This window comes from Eurytemora carolleeae, unplaced genomic scaffold, assembly GCF_000591075.1.
Source record: "Eurytemora carolleeae unplaced genomic scaffold, Eaff_2.0 scaffold359, whole genome shotgun sequence".
Lineage (NCBI taxonomy): Eukaryota > Metazoa > Arthropoda > Copepoda > Calanoida > Temoridae > Eurytemora > Eurytemora carolleeae.
The window spans coordinates 128,258-140,432 of record NW_019396374.1 but is presented as its reverse complement, the minus strand read 5'-3'; the positions used below and the strand labels follow the sequence as shown (position 1 = coordinate 140,432).

General features: G+C 31.7%; 1 protein-coding gene across 1 annotated transcript in view; it reads left to right on the top strand.

Annotated features, from left to right (window-relative positions):
* LOC111701976 (glutamate receptor ionotropic, kainate 2) overlaps positions 1 to 12,175 on the top strand; it is a 45,752-nt gene that overhangs the window by 15,368 nt on the left and 18,209 nt on the right. Inside the window, exons 12-16 of the mRNA XM_023473484.1 lie at positions 1,293 to 1,335; positions 1,978 to 2,018; positions 3,084 to 3,155; positions 11,291 to 11,380; positions 12,031 to 12,136. Of these exons, the coding sequence (XP_023329252.1) occupies positions 1,293 to 1,335; positions 1,978 to 2,018; positions 3,084 to 3,155; positions 11,291 to 11,380; positions 12,031 to 12,136 (352 nt within the window). The remainder of the gene's footprint in view (positions 1 to 1,292; positions 1,336 to 1,977; positions 2,019 to 3,083; positions 3,156 to 11,290; positions 11,381 to 12,030; positions 12,137 to 12,175) is intronic.

Below are 12,175 nucleotides of genomic sequence, written 5' to 3'. Positions count from 1 at the left end.
TTTTTATTAAAGTTTTGATTGTTTTTTTTTTCTGAATGAGAAGCTCTTGAATCGACACCTTCTCTTTGAGTCCATGTTTATGTGTATCCATGCTGCTTAAAAGCTTGATATAAATCAAAAGTCGTTTTTATTGTATTGATAAATGCTTCAAACAACGACTGTACATAAAGTTTATGAAAAGATACAGAACCGGTTTTCTTTGGGGATATGAACAGGGGGCGGAAACGTCATTTATGTGTGTCTGTAACAAAAGAGTGTGTGTAAGTAATACCGAACCGAATATAAAGTATATACAGTAAATACAAATCTCGGTATTTGTACAGTCTAGGAGGGTACATTTGTTTATCGTTATTATTATTGTAATATTATTGTAAAATATTATTCATATATTTAAATTAACACTATAAGCCAAATTTGCATGCAAAGAATATAATTTGATTAAAGTTTACAATAAACTACTCGTTATTCAAGCTTAATTGTAATTGACGACATTGTTCTGCAATTTCCTTGACTGTAGTCATGTTGTGTGTCTGTACCAAAAGAGTGTGCGTGTGAAATAACGAACTCGTCTTTAAAGCTGTGTGACTGGCTTTCTCATGCCAGACCAGCGCCATTTCCCTTCCCTTTAGTCTTATTCCCTGGATAAGAACTATATATGAGGGGGGGGGGTATACTTATATATCTAATATATCCATCAAAGATCTTAAATCTAATTAGCGCCTACATTTATTAAGTTTACTTGATTCATCATAAAAAAATATTATATCAATAAAAAGAATAATTGAATCTAGGCACAGGATTTATTAATATTAATCTAATAACTAATGTTTTATACTTTTCCCAGATAAACTTTTTATCAAAAAGATTTTTTTACAAAATATTAGGTTTAAGCATTTTTGTCTTCAATGTAGGTAAATAGTCATTTAGAACGCTTCCTGCTCCCTTTTCCTGTAAATAATGTTAGCTTTTCAAAATTTGGCGATTTTTATTTTGAATTAGCGCATTTTTGAAAGAAAAAAAATGCCAACCAGTTTCCAGGGTTTTTTCCTATGTGATGTAACATAAACCTTCCTTGGAATCATGTCAGGTTCCACACAATATGTGAGCCCAAGCAGAATTAGAAGTCAGAGATAGCCGACTGCGCGAAACTCCTCTGGGCTTCTGCCTCAGAGTTATTGTAAAAGAGTTTCATCCAAATCTTGAAAAGACGACATTTAGTGTCCTATCTGTTATTTCAATTTATCTATGCTGCAGTCCCTTAAAAACATTAAACATGTTAAATATTGATCAAGAGTGTTCTGAAACATCAAAGAACCCCGAAACTTCATTCTTCAGGAGAGAACAGTCTTAAATACTTTGAAATAAAATTTACATATTTTTATTGGAATTTTAAACATAAATTTAAACTTTACCATTGTGGCGCAACGTTTAAACACCTTCCCATTAAAACAGATTTTCATTCTCCTTGGCTCCCTTTAGCCCGGCCCACCAATTTACCGGTCTGTCCCTTTAACACCATACATAACCGGTCTGTCCCTTTCACGTAGGAATTAAGTGATCTTAGATTTATACGATCATACTTTACAAACAAATATTTGCTATCAATATTATAAGATTTAAGAATTTCGTTCTAAAAAAAAACAAGGTAGTTTTTTTCAGAAAAGTTTAACTTTAGTAAATAGGGCCCGGCGTTGCCCATGGAAAAAAAAGAAATTTCGGAGAAAAAATTTCGAAAAAAAAATTGTGAAAAAAAATTTTGAAAAGAAAAAATTTTGAAAAAAAATTTGAATTTTTTTTAGCCTATGTCACCCACAGGCTACCTATGAGTGTAAACAAACAAATTTAAATGTTAAATGTTAAATATGAAAATAGGCAACGTTCAAATAATGTGAAAATAATCTATCTCAAATATGTTTTTTCAAGAACAATTTGTTAGTTTTAAAACGATTATGTATTTCAAGCACTGTTCCAATTTAGATCACACAGTTAACAATCAGTTTAATGAATCATCAATAAAGGTACAGTAATGATCTCTTCTATTATGCTGTAATGTTTTTAATATTCTATGTTTAGACTAGCACTGCTCTCTTCTATGATGCTGTAATGTTATCTATACCTATTCTAGAGCTATGAATGTTATCTACCTATTCTAGAGTTATGAATGTTATCTANAAGCGACGCCGAATTTTCCGTTATCTTGAAGACCCAAGCGTTGGGGAGGGGGGCGGAACAACCCCGTGGTAGCTAGGGTTAAATGCGATCCTAGGATGGAGCGAAATCGAAGGGGGACAGACAGTTGTGATTCAGCTCCCTTGAATTAAGGTTCCCTTGAAGAATTCCCCTATTTGACGAAACTAATTTGATTAACAATATTTAATTTGTGTAAGTGAGACGATGAAAATGAAAATGTAAAATGTCTCCTGTTTGATAGATCTGATTAGATTCATAATATCTCGTTTGTATTAGTATCGTTCGATTTAAAGTTTGTATCTTTTGTATATAAATATATTGTAAGAAAAACCGACGCGTTGAATATTTGAGGAACTCAGTGCATTGCTTTATTGATTTTTATTCATATACTATACTATGTTTAGACTAGCACTGCTCTTATCTATGATGGTGTAATGTTTTTAATATTCTATGTTTAGATTAGCACTGCTCTAATCTAGGATGCTGTAATGTTTTTAATATTCTATGTTTAGACTATCACTGCTCTAATCTATGATGCTGTAATGTTTTTAATATTCTATGTTTAGACTAGCACTGCTCTAATCTATGATGTTGTAATGTTTTTAATATTCTATGTTTAGACTCTAGTACTGCTCTAATCTATGATGCTGTAATGTTTTTAATATTCTATGTTTAGACTAGCAGTGCTCTAATCTATGATGCTGTAATGTTTTTTAATATTCTATGTTTAGACTAGCACTGCTCTAATCTATGATGCTGTAATGTTTTTAATATTCTATGTTTAGACTAGCACTGCTCTTATCTATGATGTTGTAATATGTTTAATATTCTATGTTTAGACTAGCACTGCTCTAATCTATGATGCTGTAATGTTTTTAATATTCTATGTTTAGACTAGCACTGCTCTAATCTATGATGCTGTAATGCTATTTGCTATGGCTCTGGACAATCTTGATAAATCCCAGGTAAAGGTTTTCGTTTATTCAATGATACAAAGAAAAGGTCAGCACATTTAAAAAGACTATCTTTGAAATTTCAATTGATCTCCTATTTAAACCTTTTTCCAATCAATAATGTGCTCCATTTCTGACTTGAAAAACGTTTCATTTAAAGGGACTGTAAAGGAAAAATGAGGGTATAGGATGAAACCTGAGAATCCCAGGCGTTGAATGATACTTATGAGACTTCTATCTGATGTTCCTGTCTCGAGAAATTGATATAAAACTGTGTCAAATTTATACGAAAATTCATATATATTCAATTGTGTATAAAAGTTGTAGTATTAAACAGATCATATTCAAGAAATACGCAACCAATCTGAAAACGATTATATCCCACAGGAGCCTGAGAATTTCAGGTTTGCTCCTATTTTAATTTTTTAATTTTGATTTTGCATTTTGAATAGATATAGTTGATAATATTATTACATATAGTCCGTATAGTCCGCATTACGTCACAATAACTTTAGCCAATGACAGTGCAATATCGTTGTCACGTGGTACAGGCGTAAATCAAGTTACCAGTAAACTGCACTGCCATTGGCTGAAGTACTGGTCATAATATTATCAATTATATCTATTAAAAATGCAAAATAAAAGTTGAATGCTTATAACTGGAGCAACCCCAAGATTCTCAGGATTCTGTTTTATACAAAATTGTATATATTTATACGAATTTTCGTATAATTTTGACACAGTTTTATAGCAATATCTCGAGACAGGAACATCGGATAGATAATTCATAGGTATCGTTCAACGCCTGAGATTCTCAGGTTTCATCCTATACCCCCCTTTCATTTTTCCTTTACAGTCCCTTTAAATTGTTCTTCCATATTGTTTCCGTAGCAGAAATGCGCAAGTCATCGTTTAGAAATGCTACAATTGACAAAAAATCGTATTTCAAAGAATAGGTGATTGATATCTCTGCATTCTTTTATCAGGCAAAGCTTTTAAGGGTACCTTAGTCAATCGGGCATTCCGCTTGTTAAATTGCAAGATCATTAAAAAACATAAGCACTCCCTTTAAAGATATACAGCTAGGTACAATATTGTTCAAAAGAGGTTTTAATATATTTGTTGTAAAATGTTTAGATTAATGTAAGAAATGTGTCGACTCCATCAAGGTTATAAATAATGCAAGGAAAGTTACTTGCAGTTGCGTATACTCTGCGCAAATATTGAAACCAGTTCTCTTTGTAAACAAGAGTAGATGCATCAGTGTTTGTTTAGTGTCCGAGGAGGTTAAAAGCATTAAATTTTGATAATTTTGATAATTCACATAATAGTTTCCTATGACAAGAATATTTCATTGATTTTTTTATGTGAAAGATGGATCCCATGTCAGGCTTCGGCATCCGTCTTGTGTTTACATTACCGCCCAGTGACAGTACACTGCAGTACAAAAGATGTGTACACCTCTGAAATAACTTTCCTTGCATTATAACCTTGGACTCCATTCTTTTTTCAAGTTCCTATGTTACCCCTTTACATAAACATTAATCTCTCCCTTTTAAAGTGATCATTCACTTATTTGGATGACTTCAGAGTAAACTAATAGGTCCATATTAGCCATTTATTGGTATATGTCCTACTTTTAAAAGATACTGGGTTACTTGCAAAGGATGAACCTTCAGAGACGATTGTATGGAATTTGTTTGAAAGAGAGAACGGTGTTTTTAATAGTGAATAACTCTTTATAAATTATTTTCTTTATCAATAATAGCCGAACATGTTGGATCAACATCAACATCAAGAAGATGGTGGAGATTTATAAAAACAGAAATGTTAAAATTTGCAGTTGATATCATCTAGTTTATAAATGGATTATTCATGTTATGTTATGTTATTATTTTAACACGCTTATATTGTAACCTTTCGAAGCCAATTAAAGAGAGATAAAGGTTTTGATAAAATTGTATAGTTCTGGGCCAGTGAAGCGAATATAGATGTCGTATACTGAATATAAAACTTTCTTTGGAAACATATTTTGGCAGAAGCTGTAGAAATACAGGTTGAGTCTTTTAAAAAGGCATTAGCGGATTTTTATGGCAGAGGGTAAAAAAATCGACTAAACTGATTTTTTGTTAAAGTTTTCAGAAATCAATTAAAAAATGTTTAAACTAATTAATTCAGAACTTTAATAAAAATCCATTAAAAATTTAAAACTCTGTGAAAAATATTATTACTATTATTGTTATGATTAATATCACTGACAATAATCATCATTATTATTTTTAAAAATGAAATTATTGAGATTATTTTTTCCTATAAAAATTCTTCAATTTTAATCATTTTCTGAAAAAAAAATACTTTTTTCTTATATATATGTCCCAAAAATAAATCTTATAATTTTTATTACATGAGCCATGTTAAATAAAATTTAGTGTAGAAAAAAACGCTAATCCCGGTTTATTTTGACTCACCCTTTATATTAGGGAAATTAACAACGCTTTATGCAAATTGATATAACAACATTTCATTAAATCTACAAATTAATATGTTTAATGTTTATGACCATATAGACAAATGTAAGGGTTTAAATCAATCCTATCAAAGCGCACCAATATCACTTTTCTGTCAATATAAAGTCATAAAATTTTTGCAACAAACCTGGATTTTCTAATCCCAATATCTTTGCAATTCAATGTCGGATACCTTTGATATTTCAAACTATGAATTCTTTTAGATCACATAATGATAGTTTGAAATATTGAAGCCTTACACCATCAGGTTGCAAAGATATGGGGATTAGAAAATCAGAATTCGTGGCAAAAACGCAGTTCCTTTCCTTTCTTGACTCTGCTGCTCCCCAAGTAATTTTAACAAAGAGCCACAGAGAAATAATCAATGGACAAAGGTTCACAGTGTACTATTGTGAATTGTGAAGCAACACTTGAGATGGTGCAAGGTTGTAATGCAAGGAAAGTTATTTTAGAGTTGTATGCATCTTTTGTACTGCAGTGTACTGTCTCTGGGCGGTAATGTAAACACAAGACGGATGTCGAAGCCTGACATGGGATCCATCATTCACATAAATAATCAATGAAATATTCTGGTCATAGGAAACTATTATGTGAATTATCAAAATTATCTAAATTAAATGCGTTTAACCTCCTCGGATACTAAACAAACACTGATGCATCTATTATTGTTTACAAATTCCGCCTAGAGAGAACTGGTTTCAATATGTACGCAGAGTATACGCAACTGCAATTAACTTTCCTTGCATAATAACCTTGAGATGGTGGGTCAATTGAAATTAAGTTGTATTTAAGATTTGCAACCTACATAAATAAGCTTAGATAATTATCTGTAATGGTCATTTATTAGACATTGAAATTACAAGTGCCCTCCGTTTAAAGATTTGCATGGCCGATTCACAACGTTACCCTTTCAATCAATCTCTATCTGAGGAAAGATATCATCGTTTTGCCTGCTTAGAAAAAGTAAATTACGTTCTTTGTCTTTGCAGCATAAAATCCACAAGTAGAATTTTCACAGAAACCACATTGTCCAATGTTAGATTTTAAAAACGAGAATATTTTTATAATTTTTGCTCCAACACAGGTTTACTAGGCCTTCACCGAAATGTCACTTTAAATTGCGTCTACAGCTTCACATATGTACAATACTAGGCTTTTAGGGTGCATTTTTAAACTTTTACAAAAATCAAAAACTTTTGGACAGAAATTTTTGTAATTTTGAACATCCATAAACCTTCCCTGGGGTCATGTGAAGTCTAACACAAAATTTGAGCCTGATGGTTTCAGCCGTTTTACCGTTCATTAGATACAATTACAAACAAAAAAACAAAAAAACAAAATTTTGAAATTCGAAGCATTCATAAACCTTCCCTGGGGTCATTTGAGGTCCCACAAAAAATTTGGGGCCGATCATTTCAGCCGTGTTGACGTATATTTCCCTGCAATCTTTTAACAAACATTCATCTTCATTATTCAACTTATTGAACTAAATTTGATTTCCTTTAAAAGATTATATTTTTGCCAAGGATAAATTTAATCTTTAAAAATGTGTGTCCGACTGTCATCTTATCATGAAATATAGGAATTTAAAATGTTCAGCTAGATTTATTTTTAGCTATCTCTATATATAAAGTTGTAATCTCTGTTTGTCGATCATAACTCAGGAACCCCTTGACCGATTTGCCACAAATTTTGGTTGGGGAACTCGGGAGGGCCACGGGAATGTTCTTAGCTCATGATTTTGAGATTCATAGTTGAGTGGGTCGACTTTAATAGCGAAATTTAGTTTCACGGTAAAATCGTTCATTGCGGGTAAACGACGGGAGTAACTTTTGATAACCTGGGCAGCGCTGGGTTCCCAAGTTAATAAGCTCAACACTGAAAACACGTGGAAACATCCTCAGCGATTTATTTGTATATTTATTTTTGCAATCACCAATCCAGCTTCTAGCCCTACCAAGTTGCTAAACCCTCTGGTATACCCTACATTAGCTGTAAAGAACCCCAATTTATTAAAACCTCACGTTTCTTTTTACAATCTAGGCTCTCCCCGCAAACCTAATTCATATAATCGTCTTGCGGAAATAACATTTCAGGAAATTACACCTTGGTTTAATTCCACGTTAAATCCCTGGGTTTACCTGATACTAGAGTAATTACTGTCCGTTCTACCATTAGGATTCTAATTATAATTGCCTTACACTTCTAGAAAAATAAAACTATTAATGATATGTATATTGTATATGTGAACTTAAATAATGAAAAGAAAATAACACGCTTATATTGTAACCTTTCGAAGCCAATCATATCAATTTACTTATTTCTCTGCGGCCCTTGAATTGTATAGAAATTTTATGAATGAAAAAAAATTTACTTCATCGGGCAGTGATCCAAAATGTGAACGCACTCACACAAACATCTATCAACTGTCAATCTATTAATTAAACAAATAAGATTATTGAAGTTCTAAGGTAATGAAAACTTAAGTTGAAAATAAAGACCAAGGCGAAGTGACAACTAACTGTTCATGAGGATCACTTAAAATTAGGTTACAGTCCCTTCCAGTCCTCAAATTACAAAATCTGAATTAACTGAAAATAACTTTGGTAAATTAAAAGGTTGGCTTTAAGCTAAGTTAGAAGCCTGTCCATGGGATGATATATCCCGGAGTAAAACTTTTTCAACATTTGTATTTTTTTGTAATTTTTAGAATTAGTCATAATCCTCTTGGCAAATTTAAACATTTCTCGTTCATCAGAAAAATTTTCGGAGTGAATATAAAGGAACTAAAATTTCAAATGATAAAGTGGCTTTTTCGATTCACATCGGTACCCTGAAAACCTTTATCTGGTAAAGCATCCATGTTTGTTGTTTTTTCAAAAACAAATTTTTTATTTTTGTTTTTCTTCTAAGTCTATTAAGAAACAATGAAGAAATAATCAGAATTAAACACTTTACAAGGAACACTTTATAACATTATTGCTGGTTTCCTGGGTATCGTTGTGAATTGGGCATGATCGTCTTAGAATAAAAGTCGCTAATAATTACTACAACATTTCCCTTTAGCAATATAATTACTACAACATTTCCCTTTAGCAATATAATTACTACAACATTTCCCTTTAGCAATATAATTACGACAACATGTCCCTTTAGCAATATAATTACGACACCAGTCCCTTTAGCAATAAAATTACGACAACATGTCCCTTTAGCAATATAATTACGACAACATTTCCCTTTTGCAATATAATTACGACAACATGTCCCTTTAGCAATATAATTACGACAACAGTCCCTTTAGTAATATAATTACGACAACATGTCCCTTTAGCAATAAAATTACGACTTCATGTCCCTTTAGCAAAAAATTACGACAACATGTCCCTTTAGTAATAAAATTATATTTCAGGTTGGAAGCTGGACAGAAGCAAAGGAATTATATCTTTTTAAACATTTTTAACATATTTTTTTTAACAAATTTTATCAAAATTCCATAAATAATTCAATGAAATCAGCGCAAATATTTTAACATAAATTACTTTCAAGATCTCCATTTTATTCTTTGCTGTTCATGCATTATCCATCATGTTCATGCATCATCCATCATGTTCATGCATAATCCATCATGTTCATGCATCATCCATTATGTTTATGCATCATCCATCATGTGCATGCATCATCCATCATGTTCGGCTAATATTGAAATCTTTTTAAACATTACAATTACAATTATAAACAATAAAACAATATTTTTGCAAATGATAAAATACACAAATTCTTTAATCCAAAATCAAAGTTAAGCCTCAAACCTGGTTTTTAAACGCCAAATGTCCAAAACTCTATGTCCAGCGTTCACTGAGCCAAGGGTAAAGATTGATTTTCATGGATTTTCACCGCAAAACTCCGCAACTCTGCCAAAACCGCAATCAAATTAGCCTGAAATTTTAAAAACTCCTTTCAATATTATTAACCTTAGAGTTTCAGAGTGGAGTTTTACGAAAATTGTAAATATTCGAAATTTAAATTTTTTGTATGCTAGGCTTTAAGGTCTCTTCGTGCCAATCTTCTATTACAACTTTAGATTGAGGCTCTATATGTGAGAATTTTCTCTCCGTAAAATACAAAAAAAAATTGTCTTTAAATTTTTTCGGAGATTTTCCAAAATTTCACGAAAATAATTTTTTAGACAAATTTTTAAAATTCTGAGCATCCATAAACCTTACCTGAGGTCAAAGTAAGGTAAGGCCAAAATAGAATTTTGTACTCAGAAAACAACAAAATCTTTAATTCACAATGAACTCAGTTTCGGTGGTTGTACTATAATGTAGTGCATTTATTTTTATTTAGTATTTATTTTCAAACACAAAATACAAAATTAAAATGTATGATGGTTCAGCTTAAAATAAAAACACAAAAGAAAATTTTTTATGGGCCAATTGAAAATATAATGTTTGATAGTTTTGTTGAAACAAAGTATGCATATTGAAATCTCAACTAAATATACATTCATTGAAGTAGATAATTAGTCACACTTAAATAATTAAAACATTTTAAGGAATGCATTCATTGAACTTATAAATACATATTGATTCAGCAAAAGTAACAATGTATTCTCGTTAACTGTAGTAGACTTTGACATCTACCATTAGCAAAGGGTGTGAACCCATACTCGTTGACTGTGGTAGACTTTGACATCTGCCATTAGCAAAGGATGTGAACCCATTCTCGTTGACAGTAAAAAGGTTATATAAGGGTTGCGGCCCTAGTCCTGAATATATTCTGCAAGCATTTTGCATGCTTTTTCTCAGAGAGAGGAGGTGTTAACACCTCAACTGCTTTATACTAATGCATCCGAAACTAGACTTGAACCGAAACATGAAATTGAACCCAGTATTTTAAGATATGGTATAACAATAAAAGAATTTTGCCCCCCCCCCCTCTAACTCTCTTCTTTGCAAGGCCTGTTCCTCGACCACCATGTTAATGTCGAAACTGTAGATATTGTTTCGACATTAGCATAATAAGATTGTTTGTTAATAAATTCTCTTATGTCCCACCCCTGTCTGGGGTCATGTGAGGTCTCTCAAAAAAATGTTGCCTGATCGGTTCAGCCGCCTTGACGTTCATTGAATACAAACAAACAGACAAGAAAAGTTTATGCATTGATAAATACAATAAACAAGTTACAAATAGTTTTTATTATTAGTTTTCTTATTCAATTATTTCAAAAAGTTGAAATATCAATGTTCTTTAAAATGCTTCCAACTATTTTTTTTAATAATCATGATTTGAATTGGTCTCTTTTTTAGTAAATTTTCTTGCGATTAAAATAATTATATTGTTGATTTATTGATTTTAATGGTTGTTATATTGTTTCAACTGGCTGTTAACCCGGACCAAAACTATTTTTTTAATTGAGAAAAAATACGAGAACCAGAAAATATGGAATAGGAAGACGACTTTATGACTAATCGTATGACATTATACAGTTCAATGAACATGAGACACAGCATTTTTTTCAGCGTTGAAAGACCAAGTTTACTTAATAAGTTGTTTAAATTTTTAATTATTATCATTATAAAAAACTAAAATGATATAATTGGTATGGTTGAGAAGGGTGTAGAGTTTAAGCGTAATTTCACTGAGATGTACACAGAAATAGTAGAAAATCTGCAGAACAAGACTCTAACCGTGACTACTATTAGGGTAAGTTTAAACGTGACATCCAACAAGAGTATTTGAAAAAAATTCCCTTTTGACGGAGAAAAAGTCCCGGTTACAAAAGAATTTGATAAGATTTTTCCCAACGATTTTTTCAAAGGACTTTAGTGAATTTGGATTTGTTTTGTGTTTGAATTTTTTAGACTTTTCCCGTGAATTTATGAGATGAATAATAATGGGATACACGTAGGGATGTTAACGTTTTCATTTTTCAGAAAAACGATCGTATCGTTATGAAAACGACGACGAAAAATCTAAAACGATACGATCGTTTTTTTTTTAAAGTTCGTTTTTAAAAATTGGTCGTTTTTAAAACGATCGTTTTTCAAAATGATCGTTTTTCAAAACGCTCGTTTTTATAAAATTCGTCGTTTCGTTGACGATCGTTAACAACGACCCTTCGTTAACGATCGTTAACGTCGAACCTTGGTTAACGATAGTTAACGACGACCCTTTGTTAACGATCGTTACGTTGTACGTACGTACTACGTACGCCATGAAATTTTGATTTTTTTAGCTTTGAGCTATATGTTGTGATTTTCCTCAAAAATGTCATCGTCCGAAAATAAATTAATGGCCGAGTTTAAACCAGTGGGCGGTTGGCTCAATTACAATATTAATCATACCTTTTCTAGAGTCATCCGTACAGTATGGTGACACAGTCTGTAGAGACTAAAGTTGGGAATGCAGCTTTTGAAGGATACGCCATTGATCTCATTTCAGAAATTGCAGAAATTCTTAGTAAGTATAAGCTATAAAAGTCCAAGAAAAATTCTGCAA